This window comes from Colletes latitarsis, chromosome 1 (genome assembly GCF_051014445.1).
Source record: "Colletes latitarsis isolate SP2378_abdomen chromosome 1, iyColLati1, whole genome shotgun sequence".
NCBI classification, from domain to species: Eukaryota; Metazoa; Arthropoda; class Insecta; order Hymenoptera; family Colletidae; genus Colletes; species Colletes latitarsis.
In genome coordinates this window covers 52950672-52975806 of record NC_135134.1, presented here as the reverse complement: position 1 = coordinate 52975806, position 25135 = coordinate 52950672, and the positions used below count along the sequence as shown (strand labels likewise).

Genomic DNA, 25135 nt, shown 5'->3' with positions numbered 1-25135 from the left:
ATAAAATAAACCAACCGTTGAGCGCAACATATCCTAAAAAATCAACGATATTTTCAACGGCGTCGTTGGCGCAACGTTAGAGTGTTCGACTGTGGAACCGCTGGAAGTTTTTTTACCGTAGGTTCGAGTCTCTCTTTGGGACTTAGAATTTTTTTTTATTCGTTATTTTTTTTTTCAAATTCTAACTATATAACAATGGTTTATATTTATTTATAAATATTCTAAAGGCATTTTACAAATATTTTAACCTGAAATATGTATAAATATAATTTTGGAGCGATTTTTGCGTAGGATGATTTTCTTATCTCCACATCATTTAAAAATAACTTCAAAAATTTAAGGATACATATTGTTAAATTATTGCAATATTTAATATACTGTTAAAATCCAAAGTGATTTGAGAATTCGGTTTATGACACAGTTTTCTGGTACATTGTAGTTATTAGGAATCGTTTTTTTCGTAAGATTATTTTTCGTTATTAGTCACTTTTTAGCAAGTTACTCTGTAGCAAACATTCATATTTATCAAAGAAAGAGAAAAAAAAGGAAAGATCTGCTTGATCGAAGGGGGAGAAGAAGTAATAGTAAGCCAGTATAGAATCTTTTGCTCTGATCCACTCACAATAATCAAAGGTAAGAGATTTGAAAACTAACATTTCACATTAATTTCAGTTTAAGAGATGTTAAACAATAATCGTGGTTGACAAAAAAAATAAGGACGCAAAAATCGCTCCAAAATTATATTTATACATATTTCAGGTTAAAATATTTGTAAAATGCCTTTAGAATATTTATAAATAAATATAAACCATTGTTATATAGTTAGAATTTGAAAAAAAAAAATAACGAATAAAAGAAAATTCTAAGTCCCAAAGAGAGACTCGAACCTACGGTAAAAAAACTTCCAGCGGTTCCACAGTCGAACACTCTAACGTTGCGCCAACGACGCCGTTGAAAATATCGTTGATTTTTTAGGATATGTTGCGCTCAACGGTTGGTTTATTTTATTTCTTTCAATTGTTATGTAATTCTGCTTAGTGTAGAAACATTAAACAGTGTACAAAACACTCGTATATTGAAGAATGCATAAAAATTCAACGTGTAAGTTACTCTAATACGCAGAAAATGAGGAAAAAATCGGTTTTTATTTTTTTTCACTGCGGCGCACCAAAATGAAAAATCTGAAAAAAATTGAGAATAATAGTAATAGCAATACGTGTTTACTGTAAAAGTATAAAAGTAGTTCCGGGCCTCCTTCAATACGTAATTGGCATTTTTCGGCATTTTTTGCGGTTTTTTATTTTTTACTACCTGGTTCTTCGATCAAAAAATCTGAAAATCTCCCAAAATATGTGTCCCAGTACCCAAAGTGTCTCTGAATTTTTTTACATTTTTTTACTCAATAGGTTAAGAGAAATTGTTCAAAAACATGATTTTCGTTTTCACCCCATTACTACCCCCACGGTCGAGATTTCAAGTTAAAAATTTGCACACTTGGTTTTTTTTGGATAAGCTATCGAATGACCTATCATTCGTTCAATTCGGTTTGGGGGCACATTTGACCCCCTTATTCGGCTATACCCTTTATTACGATCTCAAGGCGCGAAGAATTTACCCCACTGTTTTCTTGTTCTTGCTGATTGAAAATATATTTGCACGTCGAATAGCAGTCTCGATTGCTGTTAGAGTGCACGCCGATCGGGATGCAGCGAGCTCGCGGGGCGTACGACCGCATTCTGTTTCGTTGAACGATGGAAACTCGTCGAACGTGACTAAAGCGCGGACGATGGCCACTATTTTTACGCCTTTTTTTCGCTCTCCAACCTTCAACCGGTGTATATTTTATCGCGCGAAATGTTCGACTGGAATCGAAACGTCACGCCCCGCGATTTATGGCCGCGCGCCGCGAGCCGCTCCCCGTTCCGAGGTGACTGCCGGTCATTAGTAAATAGATCGTGGGGAGAGAAAAAAAAAAACATGCCTGGTCGCGATATTCATCGCTGAACCGCGTCATTAGCGTCACGTTTATATTAATTAAGCTCCCGTCCGTCCCGGAGGGACGACAAGGTCGAGTTGACGCGACGAGATTTTAGGAGATATTCTTGGACGGTCGCGTTCGAGTAATCCCGACCAGTCCTGGAAAGCTTTCTCGCGACTAGCCCGGGGAAAATAGCTCGCTTAAGCACCGGAAATTAAAAGTAGGAAAATCCGTGAAGGAATCTCGGATTAGCTTTCTCCGCCACCGCCGTCCGGGGAGAAACAATAAGACGAGGACCGTCGAACGGGCTACTTTGCGCTTCAACGGGATCGTTTACAGTAGATTAGCACTAACGAGTTATTCGCTTGATCATCGCGATCTTTTCTCGCTACGGAATACACCGTGACCGGGCATTTGGGTCTTACGTAAACTTAAAACTATAGATAAACGTCTGAAGTGACTTCGGCGTTGAGTAGACTTTTGTGGAATGAAACTGGTGGTATGGAATGGTAATGTGGTCGTTCTGCGAGGAAAACTGAATCGAAAATGTGACGCAACATTTTTTATACGGAGCTCCGTTTTCGAGAAAATTGATTTTTAAGATACGTTAGGTACGCGTCCGACTATTATTCGTTATTTCTACTTGAAATTCTTATTATCTCTTTTCTGTTGGTATTACTGTACTCTACCTAGCCCAAACTAGTAATACGATTGCAATATTAATGCTGAAAATGAGCAAGTATGGCTTGGCTTACGTAAACACCTAAAAACAAGTAGAAATATCGACGATTGGGCAGACGCGTTAGACAAGTCTTCCGTAATTTGTTTAAAATAAATTTCCCTCGTCGAATAACCTAATTGCCGCTTGTATCGTCAATTATCACACACCCTAGAGGTACAAGAATTATTCAAAGAGGCCACGATGCAAATAGTACGAGTAATTTCTCGACCAGCGAATTTATCAACCTTGCGGTGAAATCGTTACGAAACAAATTCGACATCTACGAACGAAGATGATACCAAGGCTGGATGCTTAGGGTTGTCAATTTGTCCAGTTCAACGTAAAATCCTGTTAAGGATGCTGTGACATGACCGGGCCGAACGGTTCCCAGTGGGGTAGTTTTACGATGCTGCAACCAACCTTAGCCGTATGCGACTTGCAAGTTTGCTACGGGGAAACGTTAAGGGAGAACTAAATCTGAAGGTTGCTCATCGAGGCTAGGCGAATCATGGTGTCATGACACGGCAATCGCGGTCGAAGAGAAACGAGCGAGACGTTGAGAGTGCACGCGGTCCCTAGAAACGCGAACGTTCTCGCTAATAAATTCTAGAACATCGGTGGAAGAAACGTCCCCCAGCTTTACTTAAAGTCGATAGGTGTCGGAAGACTTCCTCGACATGGCATTTAATTAACTTTTTAATTTTGGACCCGATGGTAACGCGCGAATTTCGCAGACAGCATGGAAATCGTACCGAAAAGAATCGATCCGTTTCTCCCGGGGTAGCCAGAGTAAAAGCCGACTAATTCGCCAGAAGTTGGAGGGGTTGGGTAACGAAAAATCACTTCGAGCGAATTGCGCTTCCTCCGCGAGGGGAAACGGCGCGTCGAGCAAATCGTTCGTGATTTCGCGGAACCACCTCTTTCGATCTCGACCGGAAGGAGAATCGGGCGTAACAATACTTTAAAATCGCTCCGGTTCGCGGCAACGGCTCCAATTTATTCTTCGGAACAGCGGGGCCGCGAAACGCGTCTATTTTTTACTCCGGTTGTTCCTCTTCTTTGCTGCTTTCCGGTCGCTGTTATCGATCGATCCCGAAGGGAGCAAAAAGTTGGACGCTGAATAAAAAAGGGATACTCCTGGCCTTTTTTTACATCCGAGAGTACGCTCCGTGGCACAGATCCAAAACGAAGTTACGGTCGCGCCTCATTAAATACCGACGCAGCGCGCTCGATTGAATTACGCGACTCGCGATGTGTCCAGTTTTCGAGTTCACGGCCAACGGGCCCCTTTCGCGAGAAATCGCGCGTCATTTTATTTAATGGCGGACCCTCGAGCGCCCAACGCGTTGTTCGCGACGATTAAGCGAGGCACGTGCCACCATTTGCAGAGAGTTTACGATTTGGACAGCATCGACGAAAAGATTGTCCTCGATTTAAATTATTTTTTAACCCCCATAATGATTAATTCTATCTCGTGCTTAGCAGACTCAAAGTCTTGATCCTCCACCGAAAGTGTGTTTTCAAAAACACGATCAGATCAAGGACACCCACGCGTCCATAACGGCGTAGTTTCGTAAATTTCGTTGTACGAGATTTTTCGTTCCCCTTTTTTTTGCGTCGTGCCTCGCAGAAATGTTAAAATCAGAAAGAAATGAATTTAAATTGCACGCGGACCGAGCACCGTCGGGATCGGGAAAACTTCCAGGGGGTGAAAAAGTTAAAATGCAAATCACGGATTCAGCAGCCGGACGTTCGATACTCTCGATGCTGGTCAAAAGGCGAAGCGAGGTTTGAATAAATGTTTATATCGACGGTGGATCTTTACCTTGTTTAAAATTCAAATTTCTCATTAACGGGCGTTTTACGGAAGAATAATCGTCGCGATCCCACTTGTCGTCGTTATTGAAACGAACGTGTACGTAGAAATTGCACTCGCGAGAGTCGACGAACGTACAGTCGAGCATACGGGGGATTGGAAGCCTTTCGAAAAAAGGATTGACATTAATACCGGCGGTCTACATTTGCAAAAGGACATTGATCGCGACGAAGGCGAGCTTTAAGCGAGCGAAAAGAGAACGTGTCGGACCGATCGGTCTCCGCGATCTGGTGGAACGATAACAGAACGTTTCATCACTGTTCTTTGCGTGTGACGGTCAAACGGTTATGAGCGTCGAGTTTAATTGACAGCAGTCAATTTATTGCTCCACGGAGGACCCCGTAAAATGTCGAATTCCGATACACAACTTTACTACATCGACGAATCTTCGTCACGGTACGGCATTAAACGTAATCGTACGAAACAGTACGTAATACTTTTGAAATACAAAGACTATATACAAAATTGTGAAACTTCTATAATAAGGTAAGTGCATCAGCTTTGTGTTAGCTCAATTATTTTTTCAAATATAAATATAGAATTCCATATTACGAGCACTATGAGCCCAATATGGAAAATGAGGACCTCAGTAAATTCATAATATTTAAGTTTCTATAAAAGTTCTGCAAGTGAAACACGCATATAGAAAAAAGCAATTCCATACTAGGCCAACTGACTCTAGATATTCGCGTTACAGACTTAGCATTAGCACCAGGTCGTGTGCATCCACACTGGTGAACTCTTAGCCTTTCTAGAGGAGTCGAGCCATGCAAAACAATCGTAAAACTTACCTTCGTTATCGATGGAGAAGATCCCGATCCCGTCGCCGCCACGAATGGTGTATCCGATCCTGGAGTCGCCGCCGAGGGGGTCAGCATCCTTGGCGTGCACGGTGGTGACCAGCGTCCCGACGGGTTGATTCTCGAACACACTCGCGGACACAACGAAATCGTCGAACACCGGCGCGTGTAGGTTCTCGTTCACGTCTACCACTTCGATTATAACCATCGTCTCGGAGCTCAGAGACGGCTCGCCTCTGTCCTTAGCCACTATCGTCAGAGTGTGCACTTGACGCTCCTCGAAGTCCAGGCTCTGGGTAGTCCTGATGGTACCGGACACTTTGTCGACTTTGAAGTAGCCCTCGCTCTCGATGGCGTCCGACAGGAAGTACTCGATATCGCCGCCGGCGCCCTCGTCCGGATCGGTCGCGTCCACGATCGCCACCACCGTCCATACGGGCACGTCCTCCCGTATCTTGACCGTGTAACTGGACAACGCGAACGACGGCGCATTGTCGTTCACGTCGTCCACGGTGACCCTGACCAACGCCTCCGAGTGCAACGGCGGCATGTCCGGCCCTTTCCCGCCGTTATCTTGCGCCCGTATCCTCAATTCGTAGATCTCCTGCCTCTCCCTGTCCAATCTCCCGAAAACGCTCAGCACCCCGGTCACAGGGTCCACGCGGAAGTCGTTGGTCTCGGTCACCAGGGAGTACGTGACGCGCGCGTTCTCCCCGAGGTCGGCGTCGGTGGCGTTCGCCCGCCACACGTTGGTCCCGTTCAGGGCGGTCTCCGAGATCCGGAAGCTGGCCAGGGACTTCTCGAATTTCGGCGCGTTGTCGTTCACGTCGAGTATCGTGATCGGTAGCATCCTCGACGACGACTTCTGCGGCTTGCCCAGATCGTACACGCTGATGTTCAGGAAGTACTCGCTCTCCCTTTCCCTGTCCAGGTAACCGATCACGTTCAGGTCGCCGGTGTCGGGATCGACGCCGAACACCGAGTCACGATCGCCGCCGGATATGCAGTACACCAGCTTCCCGTTGTAGTCCAGGTCCCTGTCCCTGGCGCGTATCTCGACCAGGGTCGTTCCAATCCTCGCCGATTCGTTCACTTTGATCTCGTTGGGGAAATCGATGAACTCGGGCGTGTGCACGTTCTCGCCGTACCGGCTGGGCGTCAATGTGTAATCGTCGTCCTTCGAGGGCATGTTGTTCTTCTCCGCGGCGGCGATCGCCTCCGTCAGCCGTCTCGCGACCCCGGTGTCGTGGCACTCGAACGCCCCGCTCTGGTCCGACAGTATCCTCCCCTGGGAGCCCAGGTTCCTCTTCGCGTTCACCAGATGCATGTGCACCACGTTCACGTCCGCGAAATGCGTGCCGTCCGTCGCGGTGACGTTCACCATCCTCTCGGTGGACTTGACGTCGGACAGGTCGCAGGCCACCGCCAGCACGCCGCTGGCCGAGTCCAGGGCGAAGCAACCGTCCTCGTTACCCGACACGATACGATAGCTGATGATGTTCCCGGCGTCGAAGTCGATGGCGGACACGGTGATGATCTCCGATCCGATCGGCACGTAACGCGGCACGTGGCCGGTGCAATCGATCCGCTCGAACTGCGGTCTGTTATCGTTCACGTCCCGAACTTTCACGTGCAGCTGCATCTCCGCCTGTCGACGGTACGGCAGCCCCCAGTCGCTGACCCGTACGTGCAGCAGATAGTCCCTCTTCATGGTCTCGTAATCGAGCACCTGCTTGGTCCTCACGATCCCGGAGAAATGGTCGATCTCGAACGGCACCTTTTGGATATTGTCGATGCTGTACGAGATGTAAGCGTTCTCGCCCGAGTCACGATCCTTCGCGGTGATTTTCACCACCAGGGTGCCCGCCGGCTCGTTCTCGTCGATCCATACCTCCATGTCCGTCTGCTCGAACGTGGGATCGTTGTCGTTCGTGTCCACCACGTTGATCTTCACTTTGGCCGACGATTGCTTCCTCATGCCCGCGTTCCCCTGATCGATCGCCGACACCGTGAGCGTGTAGAACGCCTTCTTCTCCGCGTCGAGGTTCGCCGCGGTGTACAGCATCCCCGTCTCCGCGTTCACGTAGAACTCGCCGCCCTCGTTCCCGCCGACGATCTCCAGAAACACCAACGCGTTCTTACCCTCGTCAGCGTCCGTCACCTTCAGCCTGATCACCGGCGTGTTGATGGGAGCCGTCTCCGGGACCTTCACCTCGTAGATCTCGCGACTGAACACCGGCGCGTTGTCGTTCAGGTCGGCCAGGTGCACCGGGACGAACTTGTAGCTGAATCTCTGCGGCACGCCGCGATCCATCGCTCGCAGCGTCAAATTGTAACCCTGGACCGCCGTCTCCCGGTCCAGCAGATGCAACACCTCGATGTTGTATTCGCCGGAGTACGGGCTACCGGCTGGACGCACCCTGAAGTGACCCGCGGGGTCGCCACCCACGATGTCCAAGCTCGCGATCTGACCGTGGACGCCTTCGTCGTTGTCCACCACCCGCACGATCGCGTAGATGTCCGCGTTCGAGTGTTCCACGATGTCGGGCAGATGGTGCACGTAAATTTCTGGAGAATGAAGGTTCACTTGACGCACTTTGATCGTTACTTTCGCGGTGCTGGCCCGGTTGGTGCTGCCTCCGCGGAACAGGGCCCCCCGGTCCTTCGCCAGAACCATTAGCTCGTGGATCGGGCGTTCCGAGTACCTGGGTGAAAAGAAAAAACTGCTTAGCGTTCCAGGTATGGAAATTTTTTTCGAAATTCGATCGCTTTATGCCTTTGGAATCGCCCTGAGAATTTTCGCGATCGTTTCTATCCCATATTACCCCTTAAGTGGACTCTCAATAGCAACTAAATTATTTTACTTAGTTGCATCTCTGCAGCAAAACTGGGTTTGTACAGAAATTTTTCGATGAAAAAAAAAAATTTCAAATCGTTCTAAAAAAATTATTTTTAGCTAGGGGAATCGATTACAAGCATTTTTGGTCGATACATATACCCCCGAAATCCTACGCGCTTTCGAGAAAAAAATTCCTTACCGAAAATCTCATGTCTGACCATACCATTGATATGTTTCCCTGAAATTTTGTGCGTATCTTTAAAGCTTCATAACTCCTGAACGGATTGGAGGATTTTAATGTTTAAAAAAGCAAACTACGCGTATTTTGGTGGAGAATATGTATAAATCGCAAAAATATTCGAAAAGTTGGTCCTTGACCCCGTAAAGTGAGAAAAACCCCATAAAAGTGGTCCAATTTTCAAACAGCCATAACTCCTACAATTGTGAATATATTTCAATGAAACTTTTTTCTGAAGTAGAGCTCAAAGTATTAGACAACTTTTCTATAGGGCGTCAAACAAAATTACTAAAAATGAAAATGGAATTTTTAAGAAAAATCGACAGGGGTGCCTAAATTTTTCGGCGAAAAAAAAAAATTTCAAATCGTTCTGAAAAAATTAGTTTTAGCTAGGGGGGTTAATTACAATCATTTTTTGTCATTACACATACCCCGAAATCCTACGCACTTTCGAGAAAAAAATTCCTTACCGAAAATATTATGTGTGGCCTGAAATTTCATCCGTATCTTTGAGACATCATAACTTCTGAACGGATTGGACGATTTTAATGTTTAAAAAAGCAAACTACGCGTATTTTGGTGGAGAATATGTATAAATCGCAAAAATATTCGAAAAGTTGGTCCTTGACCCCGCAAAATGAAAAAAACCTCATAAAAAGGGTCCAATTTTCAAACGACCATAACTCCTATAATAGTGAATGGATTTCATTGAAACTTGGTCTGCAACTTTTGGCAACCAGCGTGCGTATACCTAGCATTTCTGCACCCCCGCCACAACGACGAGGAGCGGTAGGAGCAAAGCTTAATTTAGCTTAAACTTGTGTAGGGCCATAGCGGCCCCAATAATCCACTTAAGGGTTAAAATTAATTTTGACGTAACAATTTATTTAAGAGAAATGCAAAAGATCGTGGATCTTAGAAGTTCGACCATGAATTTCGCCCCCTACTTGGGATTCCCGTTTTAGAAACTGCGATCTCGAAGCGTGCAAGAAGCCGCGTGATCCCCGGCAATGTCTGTCAGACGCGTCGAAAAATTAGAAGCATCGTTAAGCCGGTTATTCGAGCGTTAACAGCCAGAACGCGTCTCCTTTATGCACCGAGATAAAATCCCAAAAAAGGAGGAGGCGAAGTCCCCGGGACAAATTGCCTGGAGATCTACGGGCGAGATCTCCGGCGACGTCGTAAACGGTTCGAGCAACGACGGGGACTCATCCGCGGGCTCATCAAACGAAACACGGGAATTCTATTACGTCCACCTACCTGAGCGGCCTGGTGAGCGTTATTACCCCACTGACCGGGTGAACGGCGAACTGATCGGTCTCCTCGGCGAAGCTGTAATAAATCTCGCCGTTCCTCCCGAGATCGGCGTCCTCGGCTATTACCCTGAGTATGTTGCGGTGCAGAGGCGTGTCCTCCGTTATGGTTGTCTCGTACTCGGTCGGATAGAAGAGCGGGTTCAGGTCGTTCGTGTCCAGGATCGTCACGACCACCGTCGTGTCCGCCTCCAGGATGGTCACTCTGTTCTTACCGTCCCCCCTGGTCGCCGTGGCGCGCACTTCGAGCACGTAACGATCCTTTCGCTCGCGATTCAACACGTCCACGTTACCGGTTCGAGTCCGAATCAGAAGGAAACAGAAATCCCCGACGGTTCGCTCCTCCGCTTTGAAGAATTTGTCGCGGTCGCCGCTCGCTATACGGAACCTGACGTCCAGGCTATTGTCCAACGACGCCAGCTTTATGCCCATTCTCTCGTCCGGGACCACGTACGTCTTCCCGATCGAGTTCTCCGGGATCGAGACATTGTACGAGGTCTGGGTGAATCGAAACTCGCGATCGCGCGGGCTCGCCGAGTCCTCGGTGAACGACGCGGACGTGGACGTCGGGATTGTCGGGGAGAACGGTTTGGTCACCGATCCGACGCCCCCGCCGCCGCTTGCCGACGAGGAAAATGTGGTCGATGCGAACGCGTCGGAAGACGGGGAACCCGCTGTGGCCGCGAACAGCCACAGCCACAACCATGGCCAGGCGAGCAGCACGCGCTGCTTCATCCTCCTCATCGTGTCGCTAGCTCATCGTCAGCGGGGTTTGCGAGATAAATCCGTCGTTTCTCCGGTTGAACGACGGCTCCCCGTTGCTGCCTGCCCACTGAAAACAGAACGCAGATATACGTTAGCGTCGACGTGCGACGAGGATGTTTTCGAGGGATATTGCCTGACAGAATTCGTGACTTTCGGTTATGCGGTAGACACGGGGATCTTGAAAGTTGGGAAAGATGAGGAGAGGTCTGAGACCGTACGCTACCAGTCCTAAATAATACAAAATCCAGACGAGCTTTCCTTCGACCGGTCGGACGGATTTGGAGGAGCTGGACGAAGTAAGAGCAGCGGCGCTAAATCCGGGTTATCCTTGACGACAGCCACCGGCTTCCGCTCGATCGAGCATGATGAGTAGACGGTTTACCCGAAGGAGTTAAGGAAGGGCTATTGACAGCAAGGGCCCGGCCTCCGTCGACTATACACGCTCGATCGATGAACGCGTTGTGCAACAGAAGTCGACTCGTTCGCGTCAAGTTGCCAACGATTCCCTGAAAGTCGACGATCTGAATTCGATTCCACGCTTCGATTTCGTGCTCGACCAAGCTTCCGTGATCGTATTTTAATGACGCGACAGTGACACTCGATACCGGACTGCGAAAGGCCGCACGATGATTCTGCACGATTTATTTTATAGGGAATATGCGGTCAGTAGTCAATATCGTAGATGTAAAATTCAGTGGGTGTGTTTTTAAGGGCGGATCCTTTGAAAAAATTCAATCAAAGAGAATTGTTTTTTGATCTTTCTGTCGGAAATCCTACGCTCGGACGGTTTGCCTCGGGGATTTTCGCCGATAATTTTTCACGCACCGCGGAGCCGATGAATTTTACGAATTTGATACTCGCAGGATAATTGATACCAATCGGAAACGCATCCAGGACGAAAATTGTTTAACGCGCGGAAAATAACATTCCAATTTCCCGGGGATATCCGTGTCTATCGAGCCCGGTGAAAAGTAAATCTGTTGCGCCGCCGATACACGATCAGCGTTAAATTGCGCGCGAACGATCTATCGTTGCTCGACTTATCGCCTCTGTTATTATCGTCGTGTTACGTTCCGATGGAGAACGCGATACTCGATTTTATTCGATCGCCATAAAATTCTATCGAAACACCTTAAGGGATACGTCGAACGAGAACGATAATTTCTATTCTGTGAAGCGTTTTAATAACGATTAAAAGATTCCCGTTCCGGGACCGGGATCTAACGTCGAAGGGAACGAAGTTGGCGAATTACTGGAAGTTCAGATCGGAGCGTAAAGAGTTCGCGGTAACGATTTACAATTCAAAGTTAGTATCTACGGCAATTTCAGCAACATTTACTTCCTAACATTCCTACGCTCGGGTTGTGCAAACAATAATTTTAACTGCCACATCTCCAACTCGGTGTATGTAATTTACTCTCGGAGGGATTCGTTCAACAGTCCGCGGGGTTAAGTGGCGCAGGACACGCGAGTCTACTTTGCCTGTTTGGATTCGAAGCCGAGCGCGTTGCCACGGCCGTTCCCCGCCCGGATCGATGGCTCGATACCGAACCCCCGAACCTCCATCGTCCTCGAGCGCATCGATCGACACGGACGACCGCCGGAAACACCGGCGAGGAACTCCAGTTTCGAGAGCACGAGTGCCGATCGAGAGGGTAGTCGTGGACGTTCGAAGATAGGCAAAATCGCGGTACGCGTTATCGGGCACAGTGTTTCGTGCTGTTATCAGACTCCGCCGCTGAAACTGTCACGGTCGAAATGATCGCTGAATCGCGCCCTGGCACCTGCACGACCGTTCCCGTAATGGCGTTACGCTTCGATCGGCTCTGCGCCACTGTATGATCGATTAATCTTCCCGGAGACGGCAAGTCGCGGATCGAGTGTCGGCGTCTCTGCACCGTGACTTGGACATCTGTTTTCTTGGACGATCGAATCCCCGGTTCACTGTTTTCCTCTGTACCGACTTGAAGCCTTTTTACGAGATCTTATTTCTAGATCTCAGGAAAGTAGAACAATTTATGCTTGACAATAGCCCTTAAAGTTAGGAGTAGAAAATATTAAACATACGGAAAATGAACGTTTCGGTCATTTTAGTTTGAGTTTGGCGCGCTACAGGACGCGGGGAACAATGGAGCTCGCAGTTAGAATCTAAATGTAAATTAGACCACGTTGGCAAAGAGGACGTTTAGAAGCAATTGGACTTCTTACGGTTAAGAATTAGTATCGACAGCGATTGAGTTTTAATTGGTAGAGCACGGTCAACTATAACCACCGCCTGCTTGCTACTTCCATTGGTAAATAAATACACAGTTCGATTCAATTCTCCATTATTCTAAGGCGACCATTTGATCGTATCGAACGGTACCTCTTGTGCAACAACCAAGGTTACGACAATCAGATCTCGACATGACCCTAATACGTGTCATCTATATGTTGCAGGAGTGGTAGTCAGGTTAATAGAGCCGAGCAGAAGCAGTTCTCTATCGGTAATAATAAATGTGTTCTATAATTAAACTGTGCCGCACGGTCTGATTCAACATTCATCGTAACTAGTTACTTACTAAGCGCTCTGAAAGTTAATCTAACCGGAGTATTCGTCGTTCTGGCTTTCGCGAAAATTTTGGAAATGTTCAATTCGACTACGTTACGTCATCGGTAACCCAAATAAAATCCTCGTACGAATTTTCACCGAGAAACGTTAAAACATTTAACTCCAACTTCGAGAGCATCGCCCTCATAATGGCTTCGAATCTGTGTAAAAAGTTACAAGTACGCTTTTCGTATAAAATCTGCAATATTTCATCGAAACAAGGCCGCCTCTCTACACGTTGCAGTAGATTTCTGCAGGTACTTCTGCCTTCTACCGCGAATACTCAACATCTCCTGTTCCAACGTACGAAATCTCTCTAATTAAATACAATTTTATACCCTGGTGCATTCCAGCCGCGACTTTCAGCCGTTATCAATGCATACAGGACTGTGTAACTTTTCAGTAAGAAAGTTGTTTATATACCCGTCGCCTCCGGAATCCCATATCAATTACGCGAGAATTCTTTTACTCCGATTAACCGAATAATCGGTTATTCCATCTTAACCAGCAACGATTCCAGATTACAGGCGAGCCGATAGCCTCCGCGTCTCGTTCTTTTCTTTAACAGGTGCTCGTACCACTAACCAGCCTCGCGTTTCGAACGTTCTCTTCTGCATCGGCGCCGCTAACGGTTGCGCGCGGCTCGCGTCGCGGAAAAAGCGTTCGAGACAAATCGGCTAATTATCGCCAAGCGTTCCTCCTTTACTCCCGTGTCGGCCGAACGTTTCTTGCGCCGCGTAAAATGGCCATGATTATAGGTACAGTTATTACGACAAACATCGTCGCGTTTCACGACTCGCCGGCGCGGCGATTTTTAACCTAAACCAGACGCATCGAACGCAGCGTGAACTCCGAGACTTGGCGCTGCTGGAAAGCTGCCGAATGGAAAAATATCGCGAGTCCGATTAAAACTAATTTTAACATGGAAAGAGAGTTTTATTTCCAGACGCGTCGCGTTTTATGCGAGAAATCGTGTTTATTATTTAGAGGGAATTTGTGATCGGGGATGTCGAAGGCGCGCTAGATCCATTTTGCGTCGCGAGGAGGAAACGAGCCCGACGATTCGAGCGTCGCAATAAAAGGACCGCGTAAATGTCGCCAGGTATTTTCAGGTTTGCAATTTCCTCGGCGCGTGTAAAACGGAACGACGCTGGTCCGGTGCGCCAGGTTGGCGCCGTCGAACATTTGCGTTTCCTTGCCAGCGCACCCAGTCCTTCGTGGTTAACCTTGAGGCTAACCTTCCGCGACTACCTTGCTCGAGACACTCTCGGTCACGGAACCCGGACCGCGTTTCGAAACGGAGTCTCAGTGTCTCGCGGAAATTACATTTGTTTACCGTAACTTCGACCAGAGAGCGAACGAAAAAATTGTCGAAAGATGTTCAAAATCGAACGATAAAACATTGCCGCGTCCCGTGCTGCGGAGACCTCTACGTAACGACGGGTTACGATTCGTGAAATATCGTCTGCAGCGAGTCCAGCGAAGCGCAACGAACGTTAACAGCTACGAGTTTTGTAACGACACAATGCTTTTATCCGACGACGACGAAAAATAAATTTTCGCGTCACGTCGTGGGAAAGGAACAGAGACCAGCGACCGGTTCCGATACGTCAACAGCGCGGCCTGTTCCGACGAGAAAGCACGGAACGGTTGCTCGCGGCTAAAATCGTACAAACCGACAAACGTCGACCTTTGACCCGGAGGCGTAGAAAATATCGCGGTAAGATCGAATCTGACCAGGGGCTGTGATGTTCCGCGAGAAAACGCGGCAATGGGATCGCGACAATTCTCGCGCGATCGCGTGATCCACGAAAGGAGATCGATGTCGCCATTTCTGGACGCCCATCGACTTTCCTTTTATTATTCACCGATCATATCAGTAACTTTCTTTATGTAAAAAAGTGAGTTTCTCATCCTACGACACCGATTTTATTGGCTTGGATTTTTTCAAGCAACGTAGCTGTCTAAATTTTTTGGCGGGAAAAGAAATTTTAAATCGTTCTGAAAAAATTATTTTTAGCTAGGGGGGTTAGTTATATTCATTTTTGGTGAATAGTCATACCCTCGAATTTTGACGCACTTTCGAGAAAAAAATTCTTTATCGAGAACCTCATGTCTGAGCAGGTGTCATGTTCTAGTGAATCTTCATACCATCGTAACTCCCGAATGGATTGCAGGATTTTAATGTTTCAAAATGCTAACGAATGCTATTTTAGGACGCCCATCGACTTTCCTTTTATTATTCACCGATCATATCAGTAACTTTCTTTATGTAAAAAAGTGAGTTTCTCATCCTACGATACCGATTTTATTGGCTTGGATTTTTTCAAGCAACGTAGCTGTCTAAATTTTTTGGCGGGAAAAAAAATTTTAAATTGTTCTGAAAAAATTATTTTTAGCTAGGGGGGTTAGTTATATTCATTTTTGGTGAATAGTCATACCCTCGAATTTTGACGCACTTTCGAGAAAAAAATTCTTTATCGAGAACCTCATGTCTGAGCAGGTGTCATGTTCTAGTGAATCTTCATACCATCGTAACTCCCGAATGGATTGCAGGATTTTAATGTTTCAAAATGCTAACGAATGCTATTTTTGGACGCCCATCGACTTTCCTTTTATTATTCACCGATCATATCAGTAACTTTCTTTATGTAAAAAAGTGGGTTTCTCATTCTACGACGACGATTTTATTGTTTTTCATTTCTCCAAGCAACTTTGCAATATCTAAATAAATCTACATGTTGTCCACATGGAAGCTAGAATCCGCTGAAACGTGGTTTCACCGATGCTTTATAAAATAAGGAGTCCTCGGGGGTTCTGAAGCCGGAGAGCTGTTGACAGTCTCCGTTCTTGCGTTGCACAGCATTCTTTACCCAGCCTGTAATTTTAATTTTCCAATTCCCTACCGATACTGTCGGAAGAGGACGAACGAAAGAGGAAGTCGCGAAAATTCGAGCGATTTCCGTCGCCAGCTACGGGGAAAGAAGGATCGTCCGGAGCGCGGTCGCTGAAAACGAATGAAAACAATACGAGTCCGGACCGCCGTCGGTATTTTAGCTGGACAATACGAGCGATCGCATTCGTTTGCGGAACGACCGGCCCAGGGTCGCCACGGGGACCGAGGGGTGGCGAGAATGGACGGTGGAATTAATTTTTCCAGTTTCGACGACGAATGTCGTCCATCGTTGTAGCGACCTTTTCCCAGGGGCGCGAACTCGCAGGCGTGAAAAAGAAAACGCGTAAAGTAAACGCGTTCCAGGTGTAAATCTGATTAACAGGTTAATCGATGTTTCGAATTTCGATAAGTTCAAGCGAGTACAAAAGCGTTGTCTGAGGAGGATCCCTCGCGAGAGCGCATCGACCTATATTTTTCGCGAAAAAAGCGCCGCTAAAAAAGCATCCGCGTGGAGGATGGCAAGCCACAAGAAAAGCTGTCGTTTCTTGCGATCGCGCGTTCCATTCTTCTTCTCGTCGCGGAGGAAATCGTTTCTTTTCCTCCCCCGCGTATTTAATAATCACGCGTGCGTTTTCATCAAAGCGAGACACCGAGGCCCCTTTTATCTCGCGGCGAGCCCGCGCCTGTCGGCTGGAAAAGCCATTATTTCGCAGTTCCCGGCAACGTTTGACTAACTTCGCTCGGATTTCCGCGAAGCGTAAATGCTCTTTACGATTTCGCGTCGCGACCGGCTCCTTTTGTGTCCCGCTGCGACGCCGAGGCGAGGCTGCTTTTTATCAAACCGTATCTCCCGGCGTGATCGCGGGCCGCATGTCGCCGCCTCCTGTTCGCGATTATCGTTCCAAGGGCGCACCGAAATAAACGCAAGTACGCCCGCTTCTCAGGAACGCGAGGAGAGCGCTACCAGGCGCTCAAGGATGACAACGTAACGTTCCCACGACAGAGACTTTCCGCGTTTCGACCTTTCGTTTCACCGGTTTCGTGGCTGGTCGAGCAGGTGTGCTCGAAGGTTCCGTAATCGCCGCGTATTTCGATGCGAGATAATCTCTTTCTCGTTGACCAGTCGACCGCACGTTGGAAATCACGCGCAAGGGATAAGGGTGTACAGGTAGTCGAACCTAGGAAAATCTTTTATTTGGGATCCGTAACCCGATATTAAATTTCCAAGCCTCGGAAGCCCTTTTTTGCTAGTAAAAATTCTCCCCTGCCCAATCTTACGAATAAAAAAATATAAAAATTCTCTCGAGTCGTTGCGAAACCTCAGAGTTCGTGTCGAAAGGCAGACAGCCTGATCGATTGATTTATGCGCGTACAACGAACCTTACGGAATATTGACAATGACAGACGACTGTAGGAGTAGAAGTGACCAGTGAAGCGGTGACAGGTGATGAGTCGTAAATTTGTCTAGCACTTAACGTATTGTTAAACGACGCGACTACACCGGTCTCTACGATAAATTAATGTAGCAAGGTCGCGTCGAAAGTGAGTTACGCCGATCGATCGACTGTTTTTGATTAAGATGTTGACTGAGCGGTGTCTCGAACGCGACTGTCGAACTTTACACGCTTTCCTCTAACGGTATTTCTGTTTGATGGCATTTACGGCCCGATTGGCTCGGAGAGCCTCTCGATTATTCGAAACGAGACACGCTATTGGGTACCGTGAACCGGTTCTCGGTGAACGAATGGTAATTGGTGGGAGCGTTTTCAACTGCTAGTTCGATTGGTCGATGCTTGGTGGTCGAAGGAACGTGTAGCGTGCGTGATAAACGCTGAAAGTCGTTTCGCGCATTGGCTATCCTTGGGTTTATTGCACGAGTGACGGCAGTTTTCTGAGAACTATAACATCAGCAATAAACGTTATAATTAGAAGACAATAGAGCTATCAAACGAACAACGACGGGCACCAAATATCATTTATCATCGATCAACGATACATTATTGACGTATTTACTGGCCATACAGGAAAGTACCACGTGTAGTTAATTTCTCAGGCTGAAAACATTGTATTTGTTTATGGAGAAATATAGCTATTTCACATACTGTGCAAATGCACAACTTTCTATAACAATGACCCCCACTACATATTTCAATGCTTTACGTGACGCGTACAGCGATAAGTGAAATTAATAGGTTTTTATTCGCGAAAATAACTTCCAAGAAGCGTTGAAAGAATTACGATAATTCAACCGTTCTATACTCATTTACGTTTCACCCTAATTTATAACCAAAGTGTTTAAACAATTAGATGAGTCGACCATTAGTAATTGCGTCATTTACTGTTCCACGTCGGTAGACAATAGGCTGATTGAAAAATGACTTTCCTTGACAGTTACGATGTTTTGGCGGTTCGATAAGTGGGAGTTTCGGACTATATAAACCCCTTTTAACCTGGCACCAATGAAATCTGATTTGAGATTGCACAATTGCCCGGCGTCACCATGAAACTCGCATACTTCTTGTTGGCTCTTCTCCTCGCATCGGTCGTTCTTTGCGAGAAGAAAGACGAGGGAAAGAAAGACGAGGGAAAGAAAGACGAGGGGAAGAAAGACGACGGAAAGAAAGACGAGGGAAAGAAGGACGACGATAAGAAGGACGAAGGTGATGAGGAAGCAGCGAAACTCGAAGAAGGCTTGAAACAGTACCAGGAAATGATAATATCTCTGCCCGGTGGTGAGCTTCTGAGGCCCCACTTCGAACGCAGCAACGAGATGATGAAGGTGAGTCCTCATTTTTTTTACATATTTTAGAATATATTCTAATTCTCGCCGTTATTTGCCTGACTGCGCGTCTGTCCACTACTCATCGTTTCTACTTACATCGATATTCAAGTCGTACTCTACAGTTCGCGTACCTAATTAATCTTCAAAATCGGTTCTTTCGAAAACGAACAAATTTTATTCTGCGTGCAATTATCTATTGCACAGTTGTATCTTCAGTCCTGAGACATTCTGTGCATATCGCTCGAAGCATCGCTAGAATACGCAATACATTTCACGATTAAAGTGACTATCGTTTATCGTCTGAAAGCTGAAAGCATAAATACTTTATCCACGATAGGTCAATTACAGTCGCGATTTCGGATGTAGATTCTATCATTAAAACGCGTTGCGATATAGAATAGTATTTTTTCTAATTCTGGTATTACTTTATTCCATGTCTTTTGCAGATGTTCATGGGCAAAGTTAAACGACACAGGCGATCCCTTCTTGAAGCTGCCATGCCCCAAGAAGTCCAGGGCTAGGAAGGACAACGAACCCATACCTAAATAATATGGACATTTGAACGATAACCGGCGTAAATCCAAGGAACATGTTATTTGAGCTTTTTGTCAACGGAAAGAGTATAGTGTATTATTTCGGATATATCTGCAAGAATTTCATGAACACTAAATTTCAATAGCTAGTACCAAATACTATATGCAACGCTTTGTATCGAATTAAAACGGACGCATTTACCACAAATAATGTATCCCTTTTATTTAAAATGTCCATATATATCAGATGCTAGTTAAGACTAAATAATAAACATGTTCAGATCTAAAAATCTAACGGTTTGCTTGGTGACAAAGCAGCTGCTCCTATTCATGCCCTTATTCGCGTATTCTATGAACATCCTATTTATCGTGAAACCATTAAACTCGGCCCGAAACCTAATCAATTCGTCGGTCAAAGTTACTTCGTGAAATGATAATCGAACGAGTCATCGCTGCAGTAATTTCCGCTTTGAAATGACAGAATAGGAACCACCAGTTCGTCACAAAATAGAGTAGGTTGCGATTTCTATCTCGAACCGTGCGTCGCGTGAACCGTACAAAGTGAAAAGCGGTTATACCGAGTATGAACGAGATGAAGCATCGATGATTGCAAAAGTACAATGCCAGAAAATTGCCATTTTTGGCGATCGTCTGAAAGGAAACGTTTCTACATAATACAACGTAAAATAAATCTGATAATTTTATTTAATTTTAAATTAAAACAAGAAACAAACGAAACCTCGCTTAAAACTGCTTTCACGACAAGGTATAGTATCGTATAACTTATTTTGTATTTTTTCAATAAATAAATATACATATCTCTGGTACATGCTGATCTTTATTTTTCCTCCACATTGTCCACTTTATCTATTAAGCTCAATGCTGAAATTATCAAGCTATCTATCCATTATTTTTATTGATTTATTATGAATATACTTATATGCAATAAGGGTAAATTATCTGTACGAGATAATTCGTGATGGCCCGTAACAATTAATATTTAATATCTCTGGAACGTTGTTTTAATTACGAGGCTGTTATACGCGATGAAATTAAATTCTTGACACTTCCATGTCTGCTATCACGTACACGTGACTTCACTAAAGAACTATTCTCGACCGCTGTCACGTATACGCGATCTTGGCTCTCACGGTCGCTATCTACCGAATATATTAAGTCTCTTTAGATTTACATGTTTTCACACGCCCAGAGCAATATTATTACTAACGTAATAAACAGGAAAAAAATTATTACCTGAAGCTGCACGGAAGTTGTTTTATCGCTGGTATCTCTGGATCCTTTTTCGCGAGAAAAGCGTGCCCCAACGCTCCTGAAACTGAAAAGATGTATCCAAATATTAGTACGATACCACATAAAACGATTCTTTTTCTATTAAAATTACAGATATCATTATATAAGCGACAGGACGTTTTATAAGTACAAGTATAGACCCAACATTTCTCTGTAAAGGGTAGGAAAATTTAGGGGTAGGAGATCTTTGTTTCGAACGTAAATACATAAATACAAATATAATTTCTGTGAATAAAATTGAGAGATCCAAGGAAATAAGTGTAAGTCATCAACCAACGCGTATCCACGTACACGTGGCTCTCCTCGCGTTAAAAACCATAGTCTGTAATTTATATCCAAGCTGTTTAAACTGTTGGTGAGTCGATTGATAAGTATATATTTCTATATGGAGCACAATGGGCACTGTTTAGAAAATATTTCATGGAAATGACACTTGTGTTACTGCAACGATCTAGCACGTGACTGGTTCCAGGTATATAAACCGCTGTTTTCACCCACACCGAACATATGCGATCTCTGGCGAACGTACTCTGTTCAAAGATGAAGTTCGTACTTATCTTGCTCGTCGCTGCTTTTGCAGCGAATGTTCAATGTGATGAACAAGTTGTGAATTCCCTCAGCAATAAATACATCTCAGCAGCAGAGGCAAGTTCGTATTTATGACATATTTTAGATTAAACCTCAGGTTGTACGTATTGCAACAAAGCTTCAAACGCAACGCGTTAACGTTTATAGAGTAACACAATTTGCATCGTAATAGTATCACACTATTAAACTAGTACGTTCTGAATATTCAAAAAGCATACAAATTACTGCAGATAATGAAGTAACAGTTTATTCAGTACCTTTGAAAGTTTAGTAATAACGAATGTTACACGAACATGATTCCTTAGAAGTGTACTACATTGTGTTATTCGATGCGTTTACAGGCGCCTGTTTCCGGCAAGGAAGCAGAAGCATCTCACTCCGCTGATGCGAAACATGACAAAGAAGTTCAAGTAGACAAAGATAAAAAGAACGAACATCAACACGAGGCACAGGCGGAGGGGAACCTCAAAGCTGAAAAGGAGAAGACAGAATTGAAAGAACAGGAGGAACAGCAAGAAGAGCAAGGCGGTAAGAGGAAACAGAAGAAGGCAAAGGAACCCAAACAGAAGGCAAAAGAAAAGGAACAGGAAAAAGAGAAAGAATTGAAGGAAGGAGAGAATAAAGAAAAAGAGGAGCAGAAAGAAAAGCAAGAAGGTAAGAGGAAGAACAAGAAAGGGAAGGACGCGAAAAAACAGGAGCCCGAGAAGGAAAAGCAAGCAGAACACGAAGTAGAGAAGGAAAAGCAAGGAGAACATAAAGTTGAAAAGGAGAAGGAAAAGCAAGGAGAACATCAAGTTGAAAAGGAGAAAGAGAAGGAGTTGAAAGAAAAAGAGCATTTGGAGAAGGAGAAAGAATGGAAGAAGAAGGAGCATCTGGAGAAGGAGAAGGAAAAGGAGAAGGAAAAGGAAATTGAACATCAGAAGGAGAAGGAGTTAAAAGAAAAAGAGCATCTGGAAAAGGAGAAGGAAAAGGAAAAGGAAAAGCAAATGGAGATCGAGAAAGAGAAAGAATTGAAAAAGAAGGAGCATCTGGAAAAGGAGAAGGAAAAGGAGAAGGAAAAGGAAATTGAACTTGAGAAGGAGAAGGAATTGAAAAAGAAGGAGCATCTGAACAAGGAGAAGGAAAAGGAAATTGAACATGAGAAGGAGAAAGATTGGCAAAAGAAGGAGCACCCGGAAAAGGAGAAAGCAAAGGAACATGAATTAGAGAAAGAAAAAGATTGGGACAAGAAGGAGCATTTGGAAAAGGAGAAAGAAAAGCAGATGGAAGTCGAGAAAGAGAAAGATTGGAAAAAGAAGGAGCATCTGGAAAAGGAGAAAGCAAAGGAGCACGTAGCAGAAAAAGAAAAAGATTGGGACAAGAAGGAGCATTTGGAAAAGGAGAAAGAAAAGCAAATGGAAGTCGAGAAAGAGAAAGATTGGAAAAAGAAGGAGCATCCGGAAAAGGAGAAAGCAAAGGAACACGAAGTAGAAAAAGAAAAAGATTGGAACAAGAAAGAGCATTTGGAAAAGGGAAAGGAAAAGAAGGAAAAGCTGGAAGAGGTAGAGAAGGAGAAAGGATGGAAAGGAAAGGAGCACAAAGGCAAGCAAGAAGGACACCAACTTGAAAAGGAGAAAGAGAAAGAAAAGCAGGCTGGTTGGGAAAAAGAACTGGAGAAAGGGAAAGGAAAGGAGCACGAGAAACATCTCGAGGGAAAGAAACATAAGCAAGAAGAACACGAAGTCGGAAAGGAAAAGCAGAAATCATGGAAGGAGGAGGAAATAAAAGCACAGCAGGCCGAAAAGGAGAAGCAGAAAGAGTGGCAGGAGAAACAACAAGGCGCAAAGAAAGGATGGAAGGAAGGAGAGAAACAGTCCCAACAGGAGATGCAGAAATCTGCGCAAGAACAGCAACAATCTCAGGAACAATCGCAACAGCAGATGCAGAAATCTGCGCAAGAAGCTGAAAAGGAAAAGCAGGGGCTAAAGAAAGAATGGAAGGAAGGAGAGAAGCAGTCCCAACAGGAGAGGCAGAAATCTGCGCAAGAACAGCAACAATCCCAAGAACAATCCCAACAGCAGATGCAGAAATCTGCGCAAGAAGCTGAAAAGGAAAAGCTAAAGAAAGAATGGAAGGAAGGTGAGAAGCAGTCCCAACAGGAGAGGCAGAAATCTGCGCAAGAACAGCAACAATCCCAAGAACAATCCCAACAGCAGATGCAGAAATCTGCGCAAGAAGCTGAAAAGGAAAAGCTAAAGAAAGAATGGAAGGAAGGTGAGAAACAGTCCCAACAGGAGATGCAGAAATCTGCGCAAGAACAGCAACAATCCCAGCAACAGATGCAGCAATCTATGCAAGAACAACAACAAGCTGGAGTCGAGAAACAGAAGGAATGGAAGGAGGAAGGACAAAAGTCGAAGGAGGAGTCGCAGAAATATATGCAAGAACAACGTCAGGCCGGAAAGGAGAAGCAGAAGGAGTGGAAGGAAGAATCACAGAAATCCAAACAAGAGTCGTCACAGAAACAGAAAGATGTACAGGCAGAATTCCAAGCCGAGGTGAAGAAATCTATAAAGGCGGAACAAAATAAATCGAAGAACGAAGAGAGCATTATAATCGATAAAGTACGAAAAATCGCGAAAGGATTCTACCCGTAAGCTTATCGTAAACGTAGCGTTTATCGCGTCAAATACGATATTTCGAAAATATTTACGAGTACTTTCTGCATTCTACGCAACAAGCATAGTTTCATAGATTGTAATAGGTACGCGTAGACAGTGTTTTGTACTAAATTTATTAAAATAACGAAAGATCGTATAGTGTTTATATTTTTAAATATTCCTCGATGTAAATAAAAATCCTTAATTGCGTTATAAAAAGTATTTAAGTAATTCACAAATGTAATGTACATCTGCATTGATATAAATTCCGGTTTCAGGATCTAATGGCTTGCTTATTACCCGAGCAGCTAGTCTTGCATGTCCCCATCCATTTATCACAGAACTGTTCGTCTTACTCGGAACACAATCAATTCACTGCTCCAAGTTACTGAGCAGATCATTAGTCCGAGATTATGCGCCGTTTCTACTTTTATCGTGTTCTAGGCAGTTCCTTAACTTCAAAGATAAAAAATTACAAAACTTTACGACGGGGATAGCTCCTCGAGATGAACTCAACCAACTTAGTAACTAAACCAGTACTTCTCCGTTGGGCGATTAAAGTTGTAAGAATAACCCACAAACAAAGGTTTACAATGATTTTTGAGGCATACGTTTCAAGATGAAATGTCCTATTCAATTATTAGCACGAAATCCTACACGTACGTTATATTAGTCTGAGAAATGGATAATATTACTTATAAGATATATGGAATAATATTACTTATATTATATGGGAACGAAAAAAAAAATATTCCACAGTTCAAGATAGATTTTTACTGTAAAAAATGAAAAAAGACGTTGCTACTCCGTTGGCCACGCAGCATGCAGTTTTGTTATGCTATTAATCACACATATGCAACACTATTATGCCACATAGCATTGCACTCGTATAGATTCCAATTACATCTCAGAGCTGCACACGCCCACAAGAGACCCGTAACATCTTTGGTTGATGAGATTTCTTAATTTACTGGGCAAGGTAACATTTACAACTAAATACCAGGTAAGTGGTAACCGTTCCCATCCACATATATCGTAGTTAATCGTTTATCATTGCCAGCCGCAATCAAAACTACAATTAAAGACAAATTATTGGAGTAGATATTACTTAATCGTCTAGTTACAATCTACGATCAATACGAATGAAGAATCGGGGACTTTTGATCTTGCAAAGAGAGTTATAGTTTCTTTGAATGACGACAGTTGGTAATAATCTGCCATTATTGTCTTGGAGTTTCATTATCACTTGATTCGAAGATCACGAAT

General features: G+C 44.8%; 3 protein-coding genes across 5 annotated transcripts in view; 2 read left to right on the top strand and 1 right to left on the bottom strand.

Moving 5' to 3' along the window:
- Window positions 1–20664, bottom strand: part of Kug (FAT atypical cadherin kugelei) — a 316166-nt gene extending 295502 nt beyond the window's left edge. For both annotated transcript variants that reach the window (XM_076770881.1, XM_076770890.1), the window contains exons 1-3: window positions 20586–20664; window positions 9713–10597; window positions 5367–8080 (exon numbers count right to left, since the gene is read on the bottom strand). In XM_076770881.1, the coding sequence (XP_076626996.1) occupies window positions 5367–8080; window positions 9713–10509 (3511 nt within the window). In that variant the 5' untranslated portion in view covers window positions 10510–10597; window positions 20586–20664. The remainder of the gene's footprint in view (window positions 1–5366; window positions 8081–9712; window positions 10598–20585) is intronic.
- LOC143344643 (uncharacterized) lies at window positions 18470–19542 on the top strand. Its single transcript, XM_076770903.1, has 2 exons — window positions 18470–18795; window positions 19245–19542. The coding sequence occupies exons 1-2, from the start codon at window positions 18517–18519 to the stop codon at window positions 19317–19319; spliced, it is 354 nt and encodes a 117-aa protein (XP_076627018.1). The 5' UTR covers window positions 18470–18516; the 3' UTR covers window positions 19320–19542.
- An 879-nt stretch (window positions 20665–21543) lies between the features above and the next one.
- LOC143342070 (uncharacterized) lies at window positions 21544–24149 on the top strand. 2 transcript variants are annotated; one of them, XM_076765564.1, is made up of 2 exons: window positions 21544–22630; window positions 22757–24149. In XM_076765564.1, the coding sequence occupies exons 1-2, from the start codon at window positions 21560–21562 to the stop codon at window positions 23864–23866; spliced, it is 2181 nt and encodes a 726-aa protein (XP_076621679.1). In that variant the 5' UTR covers window positions 21544–21559; the 3' UTR covers window positions 23867–24149. The 2 variants fall into 2 exon arrangements, with proteins under 2 accessions (XP_076621679.1, XP_076621671.1); XM_076765556.1 differs by having other exon boundaries at window positions 21544–24149.
- The last annotated feature ends 986 nt before the right edge of the window (window positions 24150–25135 follow it).

What these genes read in the sequence shown, in the direction of transcription:
- LOC143342070 (XM_076765556.1), top strand. Translation starts at nt 21,560, where the DNA reads ATGCGTTTACAGGCGCCTGTTTCCGGCAAGGAAGCAGAAGCATCTCAC.
- LOC143344643 (XM_076770903.1), top strand. Translation starts at nt 18,517, where the DNA reads ATGAAACTCGCATACTTCTTGTTGGCTCTTCTCCTCGCATCGGTCGTT. An exon ending in GCAGCAACGAGATGATGAAG is followed by an intron (nt 18,796 to 19,244) that starts GTGAGTCCTCAT and finishes TGTCTTTTGCAG; the next exon opens with ATGTTCATGGGCAAAGTTAA.